At 45.2% G+C, this 24,847-nt stretch overlaps 1 protein-coding gene across 15 annotated transcripts in view; it reads left to right on the top strand.

Moving 5' to 3' along the window:
• The window catches only part of EPB41 (erythrocyte membrane protein band 4.1), a 796,630-nt gene that overhangs the window by 381,719 nt on the left and 390,064 nt on the right, over positions 1-24,847 (top strand). For all 15 annotated transcript variants that reach the window (XM_085647607.1, XM_085647621.1, XM_085647620.1 and 12 more), the window contains exon 5: positions 2,610-2,652. In XM_085647607.1, coding sequence (XP_085503733.1) covers positions 2,610-2,652 — 43 coding nt within the window. The remainder of the gene's footprint in view (positions 1-2,609; positions 2,653-24,847) is intronic.

The following is a 24,847-nucleotide window of genomic DNA, read 5'->3' as shown; positions in this document are numbered from 1 at the left end:
AAACTGTTTCCAATAACGTACCAGGCGAGGGTGGCAAAGAAAAATGTCCACTCCAGGGACTCAAAGGCCTTCTCCAGGTTTGGCACCTGGAGTGAAGCCATCGATGCCTGAAGTATCTAAGAATACGAAAGAAATGCCACACATATTAGAAGGTAGCTCGAGCTGGGACGAACCCGCTCTGGTCTGGGTGGACCAATGACAAGACCAGGGGCTCCAAACGGTCCGCAATAACCTTAGCCATTATTATGTAGTCTGTATTGAGTAGAGCCAAGGGTCAATAGGAGCCCTGTCTGGTTTGGGTAAGGAAAGAAGCAGAGCCTGCCGTAAGGACTCGGGAGAGCAAGCAACAGCTAAAGCCTCCCTGTAGAGGGCATGAAGTTAAGGGGCCGGCATAGAGGGGTAGGATTTTTAAATACTCGGCCGGCCGGTAGGCCGGCCGGACCCGTAGACTTGCCCGTCGCCAGTGCCTCAATGGCCTCTTGGATTTCAGTAAGGCAATGGGTTCGTCAAGTTCCGCTATCTGTTTTAGGCGTGATGGTGTGCAATTGGATCGTGGAAAAGAATGCGGCAATACTGTCATGGCCAACGTCTGCACCTGATTGATACAGTGAGGTGCAGTGGCGTGTTAACTCTTCATGTATGTTGTGTTGGGTCTGGAGGAGGCATCCCGCAGAGGAGCGCAGTGTAATGATAGTCTAGTTTGGTCTTGATGTATCAACCACGCCAGTAGTCTGCCCACATGGTCTGATGAGGAATTGGTGCAAGAAGAGTGTGCTGCATAGTCAAGACAGTTCAGTCATTCTAGCAGTGAAGTGTGCTCGCAGTGCACTTCCGCTAGTGGGCGGATGAAATCAGGATCTTGTATTGCTCGGGTCTCATGACGCAGAAGCGCAGACTCAATACGGAAAATGTCGCCATCAAGCTGTTTGCGGATGTTCCATGTCACCCCCAGACAATGTCCCCTGATGGTCACTTTGAAGGCATCCTATTCTACCAGCCTGTATGAAATAGAATTGCCATTAAACTTGAAGTAATCCGTGATTTCGGAACCTAGAGAAATGCGAAATGGTGGGTATTCCAGCACTGTGGGTTGGAAGACATCATGTGGGGATGGCAGGTATGCCTGCCTCCCATGTGAGCTGCAAAAATTGAGGGTTGTGGTCCAAGTGAGTACGCCCTAGGTAAACTGTCCGCTGGACCGTGAGAAGTCAGCCGACCCCATGAAGCGGTCTATCCGAACGTGTAGATTGTGCAGGGAAGAGTAATAGGAGTAGACAGTGTTGCAAGCACATCACACGTCCTAGAAGCTGCCAGTGTTGGAGCCAGTCACTTAGCGCCTGGGCATGGGACACAGCCAACGTGTGAGGTAAATGAGGTAATTAGCGTCAAGTGTTGTACTAAGGACAGAGTTAAAGTCTCCTCCAATGAGCCATGGGATTCCACTCCAGGGCGACAGGCGGCCAGAGAGCTCATATAGGAACAAGACCTGATCTGTGTTGTGTGAATATACTGATCCCAGCAGAAGTTGGTGACTGTGTAAACGGCCCTGTATGAACACATATTGGCCGTCAGTGTCCACTGCAACTTCATCCACCACGAATGGGGGTCCCTGGTTTCACCCAGAGCAATGCTCTCCTGGCATAAGAGGAGTAACCAGTGGCAAACACTTGACACTGCCATCAATTTTGGAGTCTGCCGGCTTCAGCCAGTGTGAGATGTGTATCTTTCAATAATGAGATGCGGGTGGATCTGTGTTTCACATTGACGTATTACTGCAAAGGCTAGACCCATATATTTGCTCCCGTTGCTCCTCCTGAGTGCAGGGTTGCCAGGCATGTGTTAGTTTTCATTTGGTTTTAGCTGGGATACTGACCAGAGACCCAGTGGAATGACCTGCGTCATACCAGAAATATGACAAAATGTTGACCTGTGTAGACCAGTTTGACAATACATTGACTTCTCACTGTCATAGTTTTAGTCTGTTTCTTGAACTCCTGTTTGTAGGCCATTCTCGATAAGAAAAAATGATGAGATCCATACAGCCACGCCACCCCTGTGAGTCTAGTTGTGAGAAATGTCTGTGGTCTGTAGGTTTCCCTTGGTGCCGGCTGATTCGATGACCCAATACTTGCAGTGAACTAAATCTCAAAAATCACCCTGATTCCATGCTTCTTTCCTCACTTTGCTGCAGGGAGTTATTGAGCCTCGCCTCTCACAGGCAGAAGGCCCACGTACAAATGTGGAGTACTGTTTTTATTCTGAGAAGTCTGGGAATGCAGGATGGTGGTACATTTGCTGTTATCAATTGCATTTCTCTCTATTTTAGCTTACTGTATAATTTCAAAATCGGAGTTGATTTGGACAATAATGCTCTCTGAAAATGTAGCATGTCTTTATAGTTACTTTCACTAAAAAGATTGAGTTCTGAATAACCAAGTAGTGTGACATACATTTTTCACAAATGATTTTTTAGTGCTACACATAAAACATACCTTGTAGGAGCAATTAAATTCATTCTGAGAGTGAAACTCTAATCATGTCCTGCTGCTTTCATTGTACCTTGAAACTAATTGTGTATGGTTCATATTTCTTTGTATATTTACTTACAGGTATGGTTGGATGCTGCCAAAGAAATTAAGAAGCAGATTCATGGTATGCTTTATAGTTTTTCTTTTACTGTGCACTATTAGAAAAAGAGATAAATGGCTTTGCTTAGAGGAGTAAAAATCTAGAGCATCTTAATGGATTGGGCTTGTGAAAGACTAATTATAGCAGTGAAGGCATGATGGCATCTTTTCTCCTGAAATGCAGAAAGCAGATTAACAACAGTTTCAATACTGTTTAGGCAGCAAGGTAAATTATATTGTTTTGATAAATAAGCTTGGCCTGTATTGAGAGTTTACACTATACCTTCCAGTGTCTATATTATCACTGAGAGTTGCATTGGGCCCATTAATGGTTTTCTTATAGGTTCTGCTCCATGAGATTCTCTCTGATATTCCATATCTATGGAATATGACCATGCTTGCGCATTATGATGGAACATACTATGTATATTTATAAATTAGAATTATATTTAGAGTAGGAAGGATACTCAAAGGAGGAGCATTCTTTATTAGGATTTGCTTCAATGACACCACCTACTAGTAGCTTGGGGGCAAATGTATTGTAGTTGCTCAGGTTGTCAAAGGAAAATCCAGAACCTTGATGCTATACACATGCCTGAAACATTCTACCTACATAGCAAATGATAAAAGAACATGACCAATTCCCCTGATGAACCTTTCTAGGGAAAGCTCTACTGGAGCTTATCCCACATGCGAGAAACATGAGAAGCCCTCTGCTGCTGAAGTGCACCTGATATCTCCCCTCCCCAGCCTGAGAGTCTTAACCCACTGATCCATTAACCTGCTTCCCTCCCTAACTCTTGTGTCCTCACCATGCTCCTCTTGGAGTGCAGATTTTGAGCAGGAGCTTACCATGTGAGCAATGTTAATGTTAGCCTGGAGCAGCAGCAAGAGATGGGTTGGTTGTGTCAAGTGTGAGATGGGTTTTTTAAAAATGAAGAATAAAATGCACATGGGTGTCATTTGCACATGTGTATTGGTGTGCACGCACATTTGTATGCAGCTATGGGAATGTGTGTGGAGAGTTTTGTGCCCTCTGTAAATAGGTAAAATGCTGGACCTGGCATAATTGTAGTTGGTAGTAGTAGCCTGTGGGCATCTTGGGGATCTTAGGGATACCCACTCTGGTAAAATAATCACCCAGACACTTATCAATAATTCTTGGAGGCTTGTGAGCCTCCATGTGAAGATGGTCTTGTTCCAATGACAGTAAATCTTGACAACTTGTGGACACCCATTTACATTTTCTGGTAAGATGCTGGACCAGGAAAATGATGGAAAATCTGGAAACTTTTGATCCTCCACTGCATGTGTTCCACCTCTGGTAGAATGCTAAGAATTACCACTGTTTATGCCAAGCCCAGCATATCGTAGGAAGTCATGGTACAAAGGTACCTATATCTCTCATAATGTTGGTACTGGCAGTAAGGTGATAATGCTGACCTGTTTTGGACATATGTTGCACTGTAGTGCCTACCCATATCAGAGTGTTAACGTTGGAACAGTGGTGGCAATTCATGCCATTTTGTAGGCATCATTGAACAGTTCTTGACCTATTGCAGGCATACATGGTAACCTACCTGCAATAAGGCTCACCTCTGCATTACAGTAGCAATTCATTTATTGCAAGCATATATGGCATGATGGTGCCCAACCTCACGTAATGCAGGTCTTCGCTGAATGATTGTTGTTCCTGGTAGTTTGCGGACCATCACGGTATAATGATGTCAAGGCAAAAAAGCAAATCCTTATCAATACATTAAAGTTCAGGCACGTCACAGAAGGGAGAAACCATTAAGTGAGCATATGTTACTTATCAGCTTTTAAAAATTCTTAGCCACCCCTTCTCTGGCTCCAGATATGTCTTTTCCAGCGTATGGGTTTTGGGGATAATATTGGCCAAGGTGAAATCTATTACATGTTTAAATGCTTGTTTTTGCTAGTAAGATAAGTCCTAAGGCGCACTGGAGAAAAAGGTATTTTATTCTACTTCAAGTTAAAAATTTAGTAGTACATTGAGGAATGTTGAATGGGGAATTTGAATACCTGGTCCACGGAGGGAAAGGTATAATGGCTGTAGGTCAGACTCTCTTGGTTCATTGGTAAAGAGGACATCATCGTTTCAGTGCTGTATTTATTGTATTGAGGCTTGCCTCTATTGTTTTTATTCTCTAGGTACCCAGGATAAATGCCCAGTTTGAAGCATGGATGGTCCTACCAACTGGCACAAAACCCATTCAGATCTAAACCTTAGGGGTATAGTATTGTAGCTTATATATAGCCCGGGGAAACGGTGCCTAGCCTATAAGTGGTCCTGTAGTGAAACCGTTTCCTTCAGGAAGAAGAGGACTTCTCCTTCCAGTCATGGTTCTTGTGGGAAGGTCCCTAGGAAAATCAATCTTTGCTCAGTGACTTACCTAAAGAAAATGGAGAGGGACTTCTTTGGAGTATATGTGTGGACCCTAAATAAAGGTAGTTGGCCTGTCTCCCTGGTGGGCTTCAGATGCAGAGCAAGAGTTTCAGGCCAGCAGTTCATTGTCAGGTCCAAGACACCACATTCAGATCATGTGGGTATCCATAAAGGGTATCTTCTTATGACATAATCAGTAGGGTTTAAAGCCCGACATTTCCTAATCAATGTAGATTTGTTGATTAATTTAATTGTAGGAATACACAGAGAAGAGCGATCCTGTCTCAATGATGCATGAAATAACTGGCACCAGTGCGCCACTCTGCTTGCTATGTAGTCAATTGCATTCACGTTCAGAGTACATGGTGCTGCATGTGAAGTCATATGGTGCCACCTGACAGCCCTGGAGGAAAGGAACTTGGGCAGTAGATGACAAATCGACACTAGTTGCTTGTTTGGAGTGCAAATCTGCAGTTTGCAGAGCTTTAGTAGGTGCCAGGACACTAGTATCAAATCATTTGTGCCCAGAAGCCCCTGACTGCCCTGTGGTCCACCCCCAAACGCTATCTGACACACATCAACCCTAAAGCTTGCTTGGAACCTTTGGCAACCTCTTGGTACTTCTTTTTGAACTATGATAACCTCAAAACACTTCATTTTCCTGAAATATTTCTTTGCGGTATACCCAAATAATTTAGTGGCCCCACTACCTCTACAGATACATATACCAACTAATGGTGGCCAACCCTAAATGCAAAGTATCTGAGGTGGACGGTCTTGGACCATTGCCCTCTTCAACTGCATGCGCTCCCACATGGAGACTGCAGTCATGGGTACTTCAGGACCAAACATTCAGTGGCATGATCCAAGATATAATCCCCAACACTTTTGTAGAAATGCTGGACAAGTTTGTAGTATTGGTATGGAATGGAAGGCTTTCAAATCATCAGCAGGGGTTTCTTAATCAAGATATGTGTGTCCCAACCAATATTGTTGATGGAATTGACAGCATTGAAGTACGAAATCAAGGAAAATGGAACAGCACTGCTTTCATGCAGTTGCCTTATAAGCATGCAGAGTTAAACATGTGTTTTTGCTTGAACAATTGCATAGCCTGTACTGCCATAAACAGACAGATGTTAACAGTGTTGAGAAGGCAAGATGGTTGTTAGGTATGCCCAAAAGGACGTTAATAGGATCTTTGTGGAGTCTTACTCCTTTCTTTTAACTTCCTTGTCTTCCCCTCAGCCCAATGGACCTTGCAGCTTTTATGTTTGAAGTCAATGTAAAGGTCTTGACACTGACAACTGGGAGGACCTTGAAACCCCATTCATATTATTGGTACAGAAGTCATTAGACCTCCAAATATTGGTAAAACCCCAGACAAAAATAGTACACCCATGTAATTATCCAGGGTGTTTAGAGCAACTTCTCAACTCCAGGTTGTTAGGCTTGTATGTGGATTCAGAGGTGATTGGTAGCTTGCCCCTGTCCACAAAAGAGGCTCTGTTGGTGTTGTTTTTAATGCCTGTTCGACATACACTTGACAGGACATCTTATCATTGTTTAAGCTAAACACTGCCTGCAAAATCCTAAAAAGTATTTCGGTAGTGCAACTCCTTGTGGTCCTCCTGAGTTGTGCTCACCCAGACCACATTAGGTTTATTCTCGTTAAGAATGGTTCTCTCAATTGAAGTTTGTTCCATATTATGGATGGCTTACATGACTATGAGATTGCTTTCTGTAACATTATTGAACATTGATAAAGTTTTTTACATGTTGAGGTGGGATTACTTGTATGCAATATTAGAGCATATGAACTTTTGACCACCGTTCATACCGGGTTTCATGCTATTGTCCACACAGCACATAGCAAGAACCCTGTCATCCCATGTAATCTCAGATAACTGGCTAGTGTGAAGGTCCACCGCCTAGGCTGACCCCTCCCACTGCTGTTACGCGCTATAACAAAGGAGCCACTTGCACAGCATTCATGAAGAACTGTAAGAAGGAGCTTAAAAATCCATTGCCCTTCAAAGCATCTTTTTTGTATGCAGATTATATACTCCTGTACTTTAAAGATTTGCTACTAGAACAGGCCTTTGGTGCATTTTTAATAGGTTTAATCGCATTTCAGGACGTCAAGTGGATAAGATAAAATCTTGTTTTATTAATATTGAATTCAGGGCTAACTGTTCTCATACCTACATGATTCCAGACTCTGGACTTGATGGGTTCCAAAAACTTTAGATATCTAGGAATCAGACTGTTTAACATACACAGACCTAATTGTGGTAATTTTGCAAGAGCTTTTGCACCTTTATGGTGATCAATGTTATTCTGATGATGTCTCCTCACATTGGTGATGCGGTGGGTGGCACTCAATAAAATGATCACACTACCATGCTTCCTATGCTATTTCACAAACATCCCCGTAAAAATTCCCAATGAGTTCTACCAAAGAACTTGGGTTACTGGTCAATGACCTATTATGGGGGAAAAGGTGGATGGAGGGTGGCCCTTACTAATAAACTGATTTTACATCTCTGTTGGGGAGCAAACAGTTGCAGATTTTTTAAAAAAACAACTTTTTATTGATGTTTTAGCATTACATTATGCACAATACTCATTATAACCAAGAACGACAGTACACTTTAGATGCATATATTGCAGACACTGCAAGTTGAGAAAGGTACATTTGTTATCTTTATCATATAAAAGCTGGCTTATCATTCGCAGTACAACACAAAACAATACAATAAAACAAAAACTGTTGCAGATTTTTGAGTACTGTTGTTTAGCAGCAAAGTTGTAATGGGCATTGAGTTAGATGTCTGGCAAAAAGATCAACAAAAACAAATTCTTTCAGAGCTTAAAAAACAATTTCTAAAGCAAAAGCAATCAGGGGTGTGTGGTGCTCAAAAACAGACACTGTTTGGAATAGTAGATAATGCACAATACTGCTGGAACAGACATATCAGGTGTGCCAGCAGACAGGCAATGATTGTGTCTGGCTTACCCTTGTGGCACCTTTCCAGGTTACATCAGGAGAGAAGGATAACAGTGGACAGACTGTGGTCAGAAGAGGGAGTTTGTACACTAGGTGACTTGTTTGAATTCAGTGTAGCTACCACAGTATGTGAAACTGAGCTGAGAAAGACGTTGTTTTACAATCTAAATCTTTAGGGATTTACATGCTATGCATTATTCTGCCATCTACTGGCTGGGTCTGGAACCATCTTTCTTCTATTTTTGTATTTTATTTGAGTGGGCATTTTTGTTGACCAATTGGTGTTATGTCCATCCTATACTGACGTCAAACATATTCCCTATAAGTCCCACAGCGATGATCACCATCATCAGATTCTAACCTTTGTGTCTAGACGTTGAGGAAAGATCTCCTGAACAAGCAGAAGAAAAGTCAAATCTGGAGAAAAATCAGTTTTTCTTCATCACAGACAATCAAACACTGGAGGTCGCTGAGGAGAATCACTGTTTTCCACCAAAAGCCTAGGGTTACCCACAATTCATAGACTACATGAACAGGAGAAAACATTTGAGGTATTGAACACATGCCATTCAGGTTCTATACCCTTACTGTAAACACAAAATTTGTGCAGAAAGACAGCCACCAGGTGTGTAACATGTGCCTACCAAAAGATCACCAGATGCTGGGCTGCAGTGCCTGTGCGAAATTCCGCTCAAACAACTCAAGGCTAGAGAAAATTAGAGGTGGTTACATATGCCAAGGCATAGGGCATAGAAGCACACTTCCATGAAGGGAACGGAGCCCTGCAGCAACGACGAGATGCATGAGGTTACCGAGATGGCACAGACACAAAAAATGCTGAAGGTGCGGACGCTGAAAGGGAGAAGGCGCAGAAAAATGTTAAGAGATGCCGAAGCCCACAAAGACAAGGTAATAAAGCGAAGTGCTGCGAGGAGCAGAGCGGAGTATTTCAGTCTCCAGGCACCCTAAAACCATCACTGTGGTGGAGGGTAAACACAAGCCCAAACAGCCACTCGCATCCAAATCCAGGGATACCGCATACTGCAAATCCTCTGAACCGGCTTTTATTTCAAAGCACAATTGAGGGCATGAGAGGGAGAAGAAGTGCAGCGAAGTGGAGCCTTCAGCGCCAAAAAGAAAATCTTTGACGATAATTGTCAACAAAAGGCAAATCAAAGTCTAAAAGCAGACCACACAATTTGAGGCTAAATGGAGACCTTGATCAGGCGGAAAAAAGAGTTTGACAACTCCAATAATGGAGTCAGGATTACTCTCTAATTCTCGAAGGAGAAACTAATCAAGGTCGCAGTTAAAGAACTGGAGCTGGACAACTCCTGAGGAAGAACAGGAAGAGGAAAGCATTGAGTACGCGAACAAATTTGTGATGGGCCCCTAACAGCAGGGAACTTTGGAAGAAGACAATGCAAGCGGAATGTTCTTTGCCGTCTTGATATGGTTGCCAGTCTTTTGTTTCTTTTGCATTCATTTAAAAAGGTAAAGAGGGCTGCTGACACCTATGCCGTCAGACTTGAAGAACAGGCAGAGTTCTGCTTCTTACTGAAAACACTGTTGCTCTAATTCCTTTCCATGCTGGCCAGTGTACTGGACCAGGAGGTAGACATTCAGGAACCTAGCCACAGCAAAAGTGGTTGCTGAAAGAGTCGAAAAAAAGTAGACATTCTACTCAAGACCAGTCATACGACAGGGGCAGCGTCTAAGCCGACTCAATGTAGCCTTTTCAACATTGTAGAGGTCAAACACCCTTGCAGCAGTGAGACCACCTTTCTAACGTGTGTGAGCAAGCAAGTAGAAATAGTAGGTAGAAAAATTGAGTACTCTGCAGCAGTCAAGTCTGGGATTGACAACTCTGGTGCCCTTTAAACAGGTATGTACACCAACAGTGAAGGAGATGGAAAGCCTCTAACAACACCTCCCTGAATAGTACCAGAAAAGGTCAAACAAAATATAATGTAGAGGGCGAAATTATAAACGGCACCTTCCTAAAGCCCGCCTTGGATGTGGCAGATACAACCAGCAGACAGGGTTGTTCCGTAACCCCATCCAGGAATGTGTCTGGCTTCCAGCGAGAGGTTTAGACACAGGTTGTAAACATGACATTTACTGGGAAAAGCCTTTTTGGATCGTAAGTCAACGACTCTCATTCAGAGATTGGAGAAGGTTATTGACGTTTCGAAAGTCCATGGGGACCTTTCAGTGCAGAGGACAGTTTGGGCGGGGAAAGGGGACACTCCAAGCAAGAGGGTACCCACTAGAGGAGGTTCACAGCCAGCAACACCTCATTCTTGTTTCACCCCACCAAGCAAAGGCCCTCCTAGCCAGCCCTATCGAGGGAGGATCCAGGGAAGATGAGCAGCTCTAAGAGGTGCTGGACACAAAAGCAAGTGACTCAAGGGCAGGGGTCCTACATGCGGCACTGGCAGGGGGCAGAATCGGAGGATTCTTCAAGGAATGGAACAACTATCACCTCTGACAAGTGGATACTCAACATCATCCAGCACGGATACTGCATGGAACCTTTAAAACTACTGCATAACATCAGGCTAAAGCCAAGAACACAGCAAATTAGATCTCTCCTGCATCTCATGCTTGAAGTGGCACGTTTGCTGTGGAAAAAGGCAATAGAAATACCCCATAAAGAGAAATGGGACATGGCGTCTACTCACTCACCTTTCTGGCCTGAACACAAGACCCATCTTAGTCCTCGGTCCCTCAGCAAGTTCATCAAAAATTTCAGTTGACAACTATGTAAGAGTGAAGAGAGCATTATATGGCAACAGAGACTTCAAAAACTCATATCTCCACGCCACAAAGAAAGACAGACAGAAGAAGTTCCTGATATTCGTTATAAACAAGGATCATTACCAATTCAATGTGTTACCTTTTGGGATAAAATCAGCCTCTAGTGGGTTCACGAAATGCCTAGCTGCAGTAGTGACTCATCTACGGGAAAAAGGAATTCATGTTTACCAGTACCTAGACAATTAGTGTTTTTTTTTTTTTTATAGAATTTTCCAAATTACAAAAAACAAAAAGAGAATATAATGGTCATAGCATCACAGTGTAGCATACAGTGAAAATATGTGACAACATCCTCCGTAACTGCTGTACGTACAGACCTTACAGAACCATATAATAATCCACTTGTCTGATGGTTCCTGCGCGGGAGGGGCGCTATCACCCTGCACTGCCTATAGGTACGTTTGAAGAGGTTGACAGATATCCACGGGCCGAAAAGCCGGTGGTTTTAGCTGTGCATATGTATCGCTAGTGGTATTGCAAAATGTCATACTATGAAGCCATGCAGCTAGCGTAGGGGCCTGCCGACTGGCCCATGTGATAGCAATTTCACGCTTGGCAAGAAGGAGCGCTATGGCAACAAAGCAGTCTACCCATGGTAGCATACAAGAAGGGCCACTCAAGCTAATCAAACGCTTTCTCAGCGTCAAGGAGCACGGCAGCCTCAGGGACCGATGGTGAGATCTTATTCAGCTTGGCAAACAGAATCTGAGTGTTTAGGGCGGTGTAGTTCTGGAGAATGAATCCCGACTGCGCTGGAGTAATCAATTTCTCCACAATCAAAGCAAGCCTGGTCGCCAACATTTTATCAAAATTCAGGAGCAAAAGAGGATGGTATGAGCTACATCGCAGTGCATCTTTTCCAGGTTTAGGCAGCAAGATTATTACAGCTTCTCTCAAGGTGGGTGGAAGCACTCCCAAGTTCGATGGCCTCCTGATACATATCAATAAGATGGGGCACGAGTAAGCTGCTATAATTTAGTAAAAACACCCCGTGAAGCCATCAAGCCCAGGTGCCTTTGAGCCATCAAGGGCACTGATGGCCTCTGTTACCTCCTCCTCCGAGAACGGCTCAGCCAGGAATTCCTGGTGGGCCTTTTCCATCCACACAAGTGAAACCTCATCGAGGTAATCATTATAGACTGAGGGGTGGTGAGAGGTTCTAGAAGTGTATAAAGTTATATACTACTTAAGTACCTCCCGCAGCACCCCCACGTTGCCAGTGTTCCGCTCACCTCCATCCCCCCTCAGTTCTGCTATGTAGGTGGGCCTGCGGGTGTGTTGCATTAGTCTGGCTAGCATCCTACCAGGCCTTTCGCCCTCCCCATACCGCTGGGCAACTGCGTATTTACCAAGAAAATGGGCCTCATGCTCCGCGGCCTCACGGAATTCTGCCATAAGCATTGCACATTTGCGGAGATCAGTGGGGTCAATAGTGACCGCCCCCCGATCTAACTCCTCAAGCTGTGTCTCTATGTCCGCAAGCGTGCGGCGTTGTGCACGGAGCACCCCAACGTTCTTAGAGATACACCCGCCCCTTGCATAGGCCTTGAAGGCCTTCCACAGGGTACCCTTAGAGTCCACCGACCCAGTGTTTATCCTAAAATATTCCACTATCACTTCCCCAAGTACAGCAGCAAAAACAGTATCCCTCAGGGCCATGTCCGGGAATGGCCATGGCCGCTCCAACCTCCCCCCCCCCCCCCCCTCCCCCTTGCTCTAGGGATACACAAACTCACCACCACCGAAAAGTGCTCTGAGAAGGTACGCAGGAGATGGGTGACCGCAGCGACCCACAGTGCCACCCCGGTCAACGGGCACCAGTAGTCTGTGTCCAGGTATTGTGGGGTGCGGAGTAGTGAGTATACCCCTCATGATCCGCGCAGTGATATCTCCATATATCCACTAACTCAAGCTGTTAAGTAGTGTCCAGCACCTCGTGTCGCGCCCTTGGTTTGGTGGCTATCGCATGCGCCATGATGTCACGCGCGGGTCCAGCAGCAAGTTGAAATCGCCTCCCATAAAGACAGTCTGCCCCCATATGGACCATATGGCTGCCGACAGTCGCAAAAGATTCTAGGTCGTCAACATTTGGGGCATATATATTCACAAGGAGCACTGAGTGATCAAGCATGGTACCTGTAATCAGTAAATAACGTCCCCCCATATCCAGATAAACCTCCTCCTCTCGAAATGGCACCCGTTTGTGTATCAGCACTGCTACTCCCCTAGCATAGAAACTATATCCTGCAAAGTATTTGAGGTCCCCAACTCGATTCCAATGGTGTCTTAACATTTACCGCCAGGTGGGTTTCCTGCAAAAACGCTATATCCACATGGTGTCGCTGCATATAGTTAGTCACCTGTTTACATTTACGGGTATTGTTTAACCCCCGAACATTCCATGACATCCACATTGGATTCCGCACCAACCTTATTAACCATAGTCTAGTACCTGCAATTCCGATGTACCGTTGTCAGGACTACACACGCAACACTGCAATTGAGATGTACAATAATAACATGCTACAAACACTGACCAAGAATCCCAAATTCCCCCTCCCACCTTCCATCCCCCACACCCAACTCTGGGGGAAAGTCCCCATCCCTTATAACCATAATAATGGAATCATACACGCAAAAACAAACCTGCACAAGTCGAGACATGCGCAACGCCCTGGGGGGATGGCAACACCCCGCCACTTCCCCAATTATTGGCATAGTGTGCCTGCATAAGAACATGCGATGCATCTATGGTGGCACTCAAACGTGCGCACGGACACAGGTCCACAATGATGCAGCACAGGCAGCGGGAACCAAATAGCACACATCTGCAATGTGAAATAACAGGCACGGCATGACTAACTAGTAGAAAACAGGTCCGCCCTGGAATCCGGTATTTCCTGGGTATGCTGCGGAGATGACGGCTCCTCCTTCCTTGCAGAGTTGGAGTACCTCCAACTCTGCGCATCATGGAGGAGAGTCAAACACACGAGACCGACCATCAAAGTTCCCCTTCAGACGTGCTGGGTACAACATCCCATAGCGCATTCCCATCTTTCGCAGGGCCACCTTCACACCTGAATACTTTCTACGTGCTTCCTGGACCATGGCGGTGAAGTCCGAATAGAGGGAAATTTGTGAGCCCTGCCACTCAAGTTGGCCTTTCTCACGTGCCATCCGTAAGGCTGTATCCCTATTCCTAAAATTCAGGAGTCGGCTATGATCGGTCTTGGTGGGCACCCTGGGTTAGGTCGCGGCCCCAGGATGCGGTGAGCACGTTCAACCTCAAAGGTAGCAGTAAAGGATTCACCTGCAAGCATATAAGACAGAAGGATTTCAACGAAGTGGTCCAGGTGCCCTGTGTTGGTGGATTCGGGCACCTCCATAATACGGATGTTGTTCCTCTTCCCATAAGCTTCTAAATCTTCATTTTTGAGGGCCACAGACTTAAGGAGCTTTTCCATCCTCTCCAACTTCCTAGTTGTCTGAGCTGCGCTGTCCTCCAGGTCAGAGGTCCGACCCTCCTGAGCATCCAACCTAGCCCCCATGGATTCCAGCATCCTGTCAAGGGATCAAATCTAGTATCCAGGGCTCTAAAGCCTGCCCTCAATTCTGCCTACAGGCTGTCCGGCTCCGCAAGGCCCTGCCGCAGGTGTCTCACTGCCCTCCGCCATGGTGGGCTGCTGCGCAGTGGTACCAGGACCAGGTGGCTTAAAGGGCAAGGTGATTTGCTTGAGGTCCTTGCGCCCCATCCCGCAAGTAGTCGACGTACCGCAGTCCAGGCGTGGCAAGGCCCCCACTACAGAGACCCAAAGGACAAGGTAAAAGGCTTCCCAAGTGCAGGTGGGCCACACGCCAGCCGGGTGCTACTCACAGCCGAAGACAAAGATTTCAGTCAGGGGGACTGGGAAGAATGTAAGCTGTGCACCTACGACCTGCGCCTCCTCAGCCACCACAACACCCAACAGCAATCACTCTTGTGCCGTGGGCCGAGACTGATGGGTGGTAGGTGGGCCAGGAGGACTCAACTGTCCACATCAGTCAGTGGCCGCTTATGCATGTGGTGGCCCCTCTTGGTTAGATCACCTCTTCATCCGGGGCAGGTCACAGTACACTCCGTCCCGCTCTGCAACAGGGGCCAGTCCAACAATCTAGGGGAGGCCAGGCAGCCGGACAACAGAAGGCCCCCAGCACCGCAACACCAAAGAGGGCCGGGAGCCAAATGAGGACGGGTGCGGCCGCGGGGGGAGGGTGGGCTGCTATATAAATCACCATTGCGCTGTCATGACGCGATCTGTAAGGGGAAGCAGTGGCGGAGCTCCAAGCCTACGCGGCCATCACAGTCGAAGGCTTAGCCACGCCCCACCTAGACAATTAGTTGGTAAAAGCACAGTAGTTGAAACAATGCTAAGACAGTATAAGAACAGCAAGGACAACCTTGTACAACCTGGTGTTCTCCATGAACTGCAAAAATCATACTCAATACTGTAAAAGGAGAAAGACGTTCCTCTGGACCAGCCTGAATTCCAAAGAATGGTAAGCTTTCCCTGTTGAGACAAGACTCCTGGCATTAACGGAGCAAGTTCGTCTTTACCAGAAGGGGCCACCTCTGATGGTGAGGATGGTGGGGAAGCTGATGGGCATCATGTTGACTTCTCATACCAACTTCCATGCTACACATAAGACCATTGCAGGAGTGACTACGGAGACATTGGTCACAGGCAACAGGGAGTTGGGAATATCTAGTAGGCATTACAGTGGGCAGCCTTTCAAACAATCTGCTCCCTCGATTACCATAATGACTGATGCATACCACACTGTGTAGGGGAGCACACATGGGGAAATTGACCATCAGGGGCCTTTGGGACCAGAGAAGGATGCAAACCAAAAATATAAAGGTGCCCAAGACTGTTTTCCTAGCCTTTAAAGCACTTCAGTCTCAGATTAAGAGAAAGGTAGTTCAGGTTCAGACCACGTTAATGCCATGTTCTACCTCAACAAACAAGTGTGGGGCCAAGATATCACACATTACCCGGACTAGCACAGGACATTTGAACATGGGCAAGTCAGAAACACATAACCATAGTAGCAATTTATCTTACAAGGGTACAAAATACAGAAGCGGTCAGGCTAAGCAGATAGGACGCTTTGCACATATTGAGCTGAAACAACTACAGGTAGTAGACCGGATCTTTCAAATGTGGGAAACTTCACACCTAGACCTGTTCTCTACCAATAAAAATGCGAAATTTCAAAACTTTGCGACTATTTTCCTGTTGCTTTCAACAAAGAGCTGAGAGCTGGTACTTGTGGAAGGCCTGGAATGTTGCACACTGTTCTACAGCTGCGTAGCTGTTGAGAGTAATATATTTTCTTTTGGTGAAACATCGCAAAAGCTCTTTCCGCTTGCAACTTTTGTATACAATGTATGTCTTCCTAATATCTTGCGTTGTTGACTTAATTTTTTGTTTTTCCAGAACTGGCCTGTAGTTGAAGGACTTTTGCAGAATCACAAATGAAAGTGCACTTTGTCAAGACAAAGGGAAATTCCAAGTTATAGAGCTCACAACCCTTCTTGATAAACCTACTTCCCTTTGGGTGATAAGCAGAATGCACTTTTGCAACGTTAACAGTGTTCTCCTCAGCGTTCCTTTAAATAAGGAAGGTCATGCAGGGGTGTACGTGATTTTTTTCCATAAATAGCAAGGATACTGACACTATAAATAGAATGAGGTGATTCATTTTCTTAGTTTTATGATGAGTGACCCCATACTGAAAAATGCAGTCCTTTAAACTCAATTTTGTCTGTGGGGTGGAACCAGCAGGGTATCCAGTAAATCCTGTACTTGGGCCCCAGTGATTGGAAAAAGGAATTTAAAACTTATTTAAGGTTTATTTTTATACGGTTGGATGCCATGTCAGTAGGCTCCTATAACACTTTACTGACATTTTTCTGTTTAAAAAAAAATCACAAGAAGAACGTGATATGCTGCGAGACGTAAACATGCATATTGATGTGGAAATGAACAACCGAGCTCAGAAGTTCCTTGGAGCTCTTGAAGTCTTTTACTTTATGTATTATGGGCTCAGTGTACATTGGCAGCCCCGTCTTGGATTGTTGCCTGTGAGTAGTTGGTTATAGTGGAGTGTCTCTTAGCTGGGTTGGATAATTCACCAGCCTTATTGAGTTCAGTTTAACGATGCCCATTGCTAAATCAGGGTGACCAAAAGTTCCCAGTCCTGATATTGAAGAACAATGGTCCTCAGTAATGCCAAACAGGCTCTTGAGAATTTGAGCACTATGGGTTATCAGCCGGACCCCAGTGGCATGCTAACTAAATGTATTTCTTGAGGGTGTTTTTGCCAAAAAGGAAGGACAGCTAACTTTGTGTTTGCTAGCCATAAGAAATGTTGGTTCTCTGAGCATTTGAGAGCAACTGATCACAGGAAGCAGACAGTGCTTACTGGAAACACTAACAGAAGGTAGATGGACCTACCCACAAGAGTCAACTTAAAAAGTGCAAGAACTAATGCAAGCTAAGGAGCTGTCTTTGTAACAAGATTATATAAGTAGAACCTCTCTCCTTGTCTGCCGTTTGCCACCTTGAGGGCATCTTTGCCTTTTTAGTACCATGCTCAGCTCCTTTCTGTTTGGCAACTACATACCTAGTTGTTTAGCATCTCCCTACCTACCTAGTTGTTTAGCATCTAAATTTAGAAGAACATTTGAAAAGATCAAAAAAGATTTATCCACTGAGGAACCCCTATTTTAATGTCTGCTATGGCCTTGTTTTGGTCTTACTGCAATACTGTCCCACCACCCTTTCTGTAGAATGTGGGAGCACTGATTGATTTTGTGGACACAACCTGGATCTCCTGAAGTTCTGTGCGCAGTGGCAGAGCAGAAGAAACTTGATGCTTGTGTTACTAACTCGGCAACCTGCCTCTTCATCATAGGCCGTGTTTGTGGAATGTTCTCAGAGTACTGAAAGTAGGGGCGTGGTTCCCTAATCTTGAAAAACTCAATCTGTACCTCACAAACAATGACTAACTACTACTTTGAGTAGGGAAGTTGATAGCCAATCAATTATTCAGTTATAATGAGGACACACATATTGTGAACCAATGGTAGACTGGGTTATGCCCTGCAGGCCATGGTACCAAAAGTATTTTGGGAGCTGCACCTGATGAGATCGGGGCTATTTAGAGGAAAATGTTTCAATGGCATGTGTGGCTGTAGATACACATGCTCTGCATGCTCTTGCCATCTAGTGTGGGGTCCGAAGTTGTGCAAGTTGTTTTTCTTTGAAGAAGTCTTTCGAGTCACGAAACCTGGGTGTCGTCTCCTCTCAGTGATACTGCGCATAGACTCCTATGTTATTGTTTCTTCTCCGCTGTTGGATTTGGGCGCGTGTGCTTCTGCTCCTTGTTTTGACTTTGTTCGCTAAGATTCTTTGGTCCTTTTACTGTCTTCGGTATTGTTTTGATCGTGCTTTTCACTTCTGCACTGCTCTCGTATTTCATCGGTTCGGCCTTTGACCAACCACCCCTGGGGCACCGCCTGTCTCAGGCCTACTCTAGCGTGCACTCGTTTGCTTTGAAGATGACCTTCTGATAGAACGCACACACATCAGATTTTGCCCTTGTTTCCACTCAAAATATCGGCACATCGATCAACACCTCGTGTGCAACTTGTCTTATCCCCAGACAATTGTGAAGCAGACTGTGATGTGTGTAAGTTGTTTCGGTCCAAGAAAACCCTACGGGATTGAAGTACTCGTCGATTGTAAATATCTCACAGAAATGTAGATGACACCCCTGACATTTTTGGTGAGGAGCACTCCCAGAAGGCCTCAAAACAATCTTACATAATTGCCATGGCGGGCACCCCTTTGCTTCATCTTCTATATAGCAGTGCGTCACTAGATACACTCCCTCCGGCTTGTCAGATAGTCATCCAGACATGGAGGAGGGTGGTTCGGTCCACGGGTTGGTGGGGCAGGCTGATGGGCGCCACTCCCCTCTGGCAGGGCACCTGCTTACGGCCGGTTTCGACACTGGAGGGAGTTAGCAGGTGGAACCTTATTGGTATCTCCATGCTCGGAGATATTACGCAAGGGACCACACTTAAATCCTTTCAGAGGATGCAATTGGATTTTGATCTTCACAAGTTGCAGTTCCATCGCTACTTGCAGCTCCAAACAAGGTGAGGAGCGCAACCGGAAATATTTACACGGGTCTAAGAAGATCTCTTACACATCATGATGTCTATAGCCAAATTGTAACACAATTATTGACAGCAAACAATCATATAATAAACATTATTCTTCCGGATTACTTTTCATCAATTTTTATTCATAATTTTCAAGTAAAAACAGGATGACATATCCTAGATGAGCAGCCTACGCTTTTCGGCCCTATTCACTTGGGACTTCTTCAGGGCGGCGCTCTGTGTTGTTGGAAGCCTTATCCTTAAACACCAATTGTCTGCACAGTACTCTTCATACACTCATTCAGACCTCATACAGTTCCTCTATTGGTTCAAGATCTATTGTGCACATCAATAACGCAATCAATTTCTTCTGTGATGTCTTCTTCCTTTCAACACTCTTTTATATAGTACTCCTCGTCTTATTATTTTAAGCGTATTTGAATGATGAAACCTATTTTGTTCAGGCCTCACTTCCATAGGCCCTATCACGCATGCCATCCACCAGCAGAACGAGTAATGTCTCCTGGTTCTCACACGAGTCCGGTTCCGGCAGAATCCACGTTCAAAAACCTACTTGCAGCTCCGCCATGCCCTGACCCCCCTGCTTCGGCAGTTGGAGGCTTTACCTGAGTTTCATCCGTTGGAGGGTCGCTTGTTGATGGGGGATATTGGGGCTCACAAAATCCGGCAAATTTATCAGATACTCATCACACATACTAAGACCACTATCCACAAAACCCGCGAGGCATCAGACGATGACTGGGCTGAGGCTTTGGCTAGTCCTCGATATGCTGCCGTGTCTACTAGATACAGACTAATCCAGTTCAAATACATCCATAGGGTGTATTGCACTCGCCATAGACTCTGGAAAATGGGAGCTATCCAATCTCCGATCTGTCTCCGTTGCCACGCAGATGATGGTTCGTTTTTGCACACGGTGTGGGGTTGCGTGGCGATTCAGCCGTTCTGGACTGGCGTGGTATCCTGCCTGGGCTGTGTCCTGGCGCGGGATATCCCGTTAGACCCTAGACTGGCGCTTTTACACAGTACAGAGGACATTGGGGGGAATCGCTACAAGAGACGCCTTTTCTTTTTGGGCCTCACCTTAGCCAAGCGTGACATAGCACAACATTGGAAGGACTCATCCCCACCTGGTGTTACCACATGGAAAAAGGCACTTGACAGATGCATGTCTGCAGAGGTTGTAGTGTTTCAGGCGAGGGATGCCCACAGAAGCATGGAAAGATCTGGTCATGGTGGGCCGCCTATAGAGGCATCGACCAGTTAGGTTATCAGAGCGCTTTACAGGAATCCTAAAGTTGTACAAAGGTTATGAGTTAAAGAGTATATAACAAATGGGAGGAGGCGGGGGTGTTGCTAATGAAACGTGGTCGGGAACTTCTTAGGCATTTATTTGTAATGTTTCTTATGTATGGTGCGCTTCGGGGGGTGGGGTGTTTAATGTTTCATTGGTCTGATGTTCTGCAGGCCATTGGGGATTGGTATAAGGTGTCCAGAGATATTATTCAACGTGTTTCCATCTGGTACGCTGAAAATTCAATTAAATTTGTTTAAAAAAAAAGAAAACACACTCACATAGAGGTCGCCGGACCACCACTGGCCATGGTTGTGTCTAAAAGACTGTTTCAGACACGCCGCCCTCGGGCCTTGCACCGATGCTGAACAAAAACACTGTTTTACACTGAAAAGCTCGGAGCCGAAAGTCTCTAAATCTCCATCTTCTTCCATGTCTCTAGTCAAGCCCATTCTCGAAAAAAAAATTGACATCTGCCAACGGAAAATTCAAATCCAGGAAGGTACAGGACGGATACTTGCTTCTATGCCACCAGAGCGGAAGCTTTCCTTCTAAAGTCACTAGACAGCCCTGTTTTCAAAAAAGGAAGATGAAGGACAAAGCTACTAGTTCTACACACCTTGGTACAAACGACAATGGTCCTAAATTAATGATTCATACAAAGTGGCAAAGGCACTTACATTAGTTAATTGATCTGCTAAGTCATGAGCTGGGGAAGAAAAACAATTATAGAAAGCTCACAATGTTAAATCTAACATTTTAATATAAACCACAACATCCAAAATATAAATCACCAAATCTTTACTTCATTTGGACAATTCAATTACAATTTTTAATACAGTGTTAGACTCAAGGTTGCTCCAGAGGGAACGTGCAATAGGTGCAAGTGCTGAAGAGTGAGTATAAGAGGAAAGGAATAATAGAGCATAGTTATAAAAGATATTCTTTGGATTCACAGAGGTGAACGGTTTATAATTCACCGTCACGAACAAAACCTGGTCACGTACACAATTTACAGCAATTCATGTTACATAATTAATTAGAGACAATTCAATTGTCTGGCACGAAGAAAAATGGCGTGTCCCAGGTAGGAAGGGGGCGTCGACGTTTCGACCCGACTAGGGGGCCTGGAGGGAGATTTGAACCTCGCCCATGCGGGTCTTCATCAGCACCGACGTCCTCGCGGTCCAGCGCGGAGTCAGCTACCTGCGCGTTGAGAGGTTTCTACACACCGATTCATTCGGCGTTTGTTCATCCCTGAACCTGATCAACTAAAGAGGTACATACCCTGTTGAGAGAAGAACCCAGACAACCCACCTCTAAATCACGAGGGACGTCTGGAATTGTTATCTCGCATGCCCCTAACTATATCGGGCCCCTGATAATTCAGGCACTTTCTTGCTTCTAGGAGTCCCTCAGGTTGCCCTTCTGCCTGATGAAGACCCGCATGGGCGAGGTTCAAATCTCCCTCCAGGCCCCCTAGTCGGGTCGAAACATCGACGCCCCCTTCCTACCTGGGACACGCCATTTTTCTTCGTGCCAGACAATTGAATTGTCTCTAATTAATTATGTAACATGAATTGCTGTAAATTGTGTACGTGACCAGGTTTTGTTCGTGACGGTGAATTATAAACCGTTCACCTCTGTGAATCCAAAGAATATCTTTTACAACTATGCTCTATTATTCCTTTCCTCTTATACTCACTCTTCAGCACTTGCACCTATTGCACGTTCCCTCTGGAGCAACCTTGAGTCTAACACTGTATTAAAAATTGTAATTGAATTGTCCAAATGAAGTAAAGATTTGGTGATTTATATTTTGGATGTTGTGGTTTATATTCAAATGTTAGATTTAACATTGTGAGCTTTCTATAATTGTTTTTCTTCCCCAGCTCATGACTTAGCAGATCAATTAACTAATGTAAGTGCCTTTGCCACTTTGTATGAATCATTAATTTAGGACCATTGTCGTTTGTACCAAGATTTTACCCAGGTCCTTAATTTACTGGGTCACCCCATTTTTGTAATGGAAGTTCTACACACCAGCCTCTTCCTCCAGTACCACCACCACCTCCTCATTCACCATCATTCCCTCCTACATCTTCACCATCTGACCCACTTGATGCTTCACCTCCAGGGTCACAAGGTACAGACAATGTGGGGGTTACAAGGGTCATTAGGGTATCCTGACCCATGGGATCCCCCTAATCCCAATGATCCGGATATATATTCCGCTCATCCCTCCTCTCCAGAAGATGATACTACTTGTAACAAGTTGTTGCTAGGGCAGCTACTTTCCACAATGTTGAGCTGCACAGACTCCCTAGAACAGGACTGTGTTTAGCACCCTCTCTTTCACACAGAGACACCCAATATTTACCCATGCTTCCTGGTATGATGAGGCATGCTGAGGACATTTTTAAAGAACCAGTCCATGCCCGAGTTATCACCCCACGGCTAAACAAAAAATACAAGGCGACTCTTTCTGACCCACTCTTTATCAGGGGTCAAGTTCCACCTGACTCCATAGTTGCGACTACTGCTCGTAAAAGAGCTAACAGCCTGGCTACTGGGGATATTTCACCTCCTGAAAAGGAGAGTAAGCGAATAGATGTAGCTGAGAAGAGTCACAGCACAGACAGCTAATCATTGGTGTATTGCCAATTCAAAAGCTCTTCTGGCCCCCTATGATAGGGATGAGATGGAGGAACTCCTACAGTACCTTCCGGATGAACACTCCAAAAGAGGACAACAAAATGTCACAGAGGGTCAGGCGATTCCCAACAATTCCATCTGATGTGTACTAGATGTGGCGAAAACAGCTGCTAGGGGAGTTAATAACTGCGTGCTTCTTAGATGGCATGCATGGCTTACGTGTTCTGGGTTCAAACTAGAGGTCCAGCAGGCAGTACTAAATATACCTTTTGACAAAGAGCACCTTTTTGGCCCACAGGTAAAAACTACTATAGATAAAATCAAAAAGGACCATGACACAGCTAAGGCCATGGGGGAATTACTGATGTCAACTCCTAGAGGGTCCTATTGTCACACAGGCTACAGGGATGTATAAAAATCCCCCACCACAGATGCCTCCACTTCCCAACAAAAACAAGGCCAGTCTGCTTACAGTAACGGCTATTTTAGAGGCTCCTTCAGAGGTGGAAACAACAAGGGAAGGGGCAGGGGTTGCTTCGCAAGCAGAGCAACACCCACTGCAAAGCAGTGATTACCCAATCCTTCCCCCCTGCCCCCAACCACTCCACACCTCTCAGGGGAAGACTACAATTGTTCTGCCCAGTCTGGGAATCTATCACCACAGACCAATGGGTGCTAGTCATTATCCAACATGGTTATTGTCTGTAGCTCATTCCCACACTACCCAACATCCCACCTAACACTCACAGGTTATCACAGGATCAACTAACATTTCTCAAACAAGAAGTCAAAGCCCTATTTTTCAAAGGGGCTATAGAACCTTTCCCGTCTCAAAAGCAAGGTACAGGGGTATATTGTTTATACTTTCTTATTCCCAAAAAGGACAGGTCACTGAGATCAATCATAGATCCCCGATCCCTCAACCACTACATCCTATCAGAACATTTCCATATGGTTACTCTACAGGATGTTATTCCACTTCTCCAACAGGGTGACTTTATGGCAACACTGGACCTAAAGGCCGCCTATTTCCATATTCCAATACACCCTGCAAATACCTCCGATTTGTCATAGCAGGCAAATATCAAGTTAAAATTCTACTATTTAGAGTGACCAAAGCACCTCGAGTTTTCACTAAATGTTTGGCGGTAGTAGCAGCACATCTCTGAAAACAAAACGTTCACTTATTCACATACCTGGATGATTGTCCTATCAAAGCCAGTACCCACCTACAGTGCCAACAGTGCACTCAATTGACAGTGGATCTACTTCAGACTAAGGTTTACAATACACTTCCTAAGTCTCATCTTCATCCTCTCCTAATTCAACCTTACTTAGGCGCAACTCTCAACACACAGTTAGGATAAGCTTATCCCAATGCAGTTCGAGTTCAGATCTTTCAATTAACTCTACCACAGTTCCAGCCAAACAGAATTCTCACAGTTCGGACCGTGATGTCTGCTAGAACTGATGCTCGCCAGTGATCTCAATCACGGGGTCACCTCGAAGATCTAGTGTTGCTAGACTGCCGCACTCACAGTTCTAAACCAGCTCCAGGGGCGGCCTTTTCAGACCCTGTTCCTTATCTCACTCTTATCACAGATGCATCGGAGTAGGGTTTGCGTGCCCATCTACCAATACAAGGTCTGTGAGATGCCAAACATCAATCTCTACACATCAACTAGGTGGAGCTTCAAGCGATCTTCCTAGCACTAAAGGCTTAACTTCCTCACCAATCTCACAAGGTTGTCCTAGACTGAACGGACAATATGACAGCCGTGTATTCTTTACAAAAACA

This window comes from Triturus cristatus, chromosome 3_2 (assembly GCF_964204655.1).
Source record: "Triturus cristatus chromosome 3_2, aTriCri1.1, whole genome shotgun sequence".
Lineage (NCBI taxonomy): Eukaryota > Metazoa > Chordata > Amphibia > Caudata > Salamandridae > Triturus > Triturus cristatus.
Note: the sequence above shows the minus strand (reverse complement) of the source record. Positions and strands in the feature narration are given on the sequence as shown.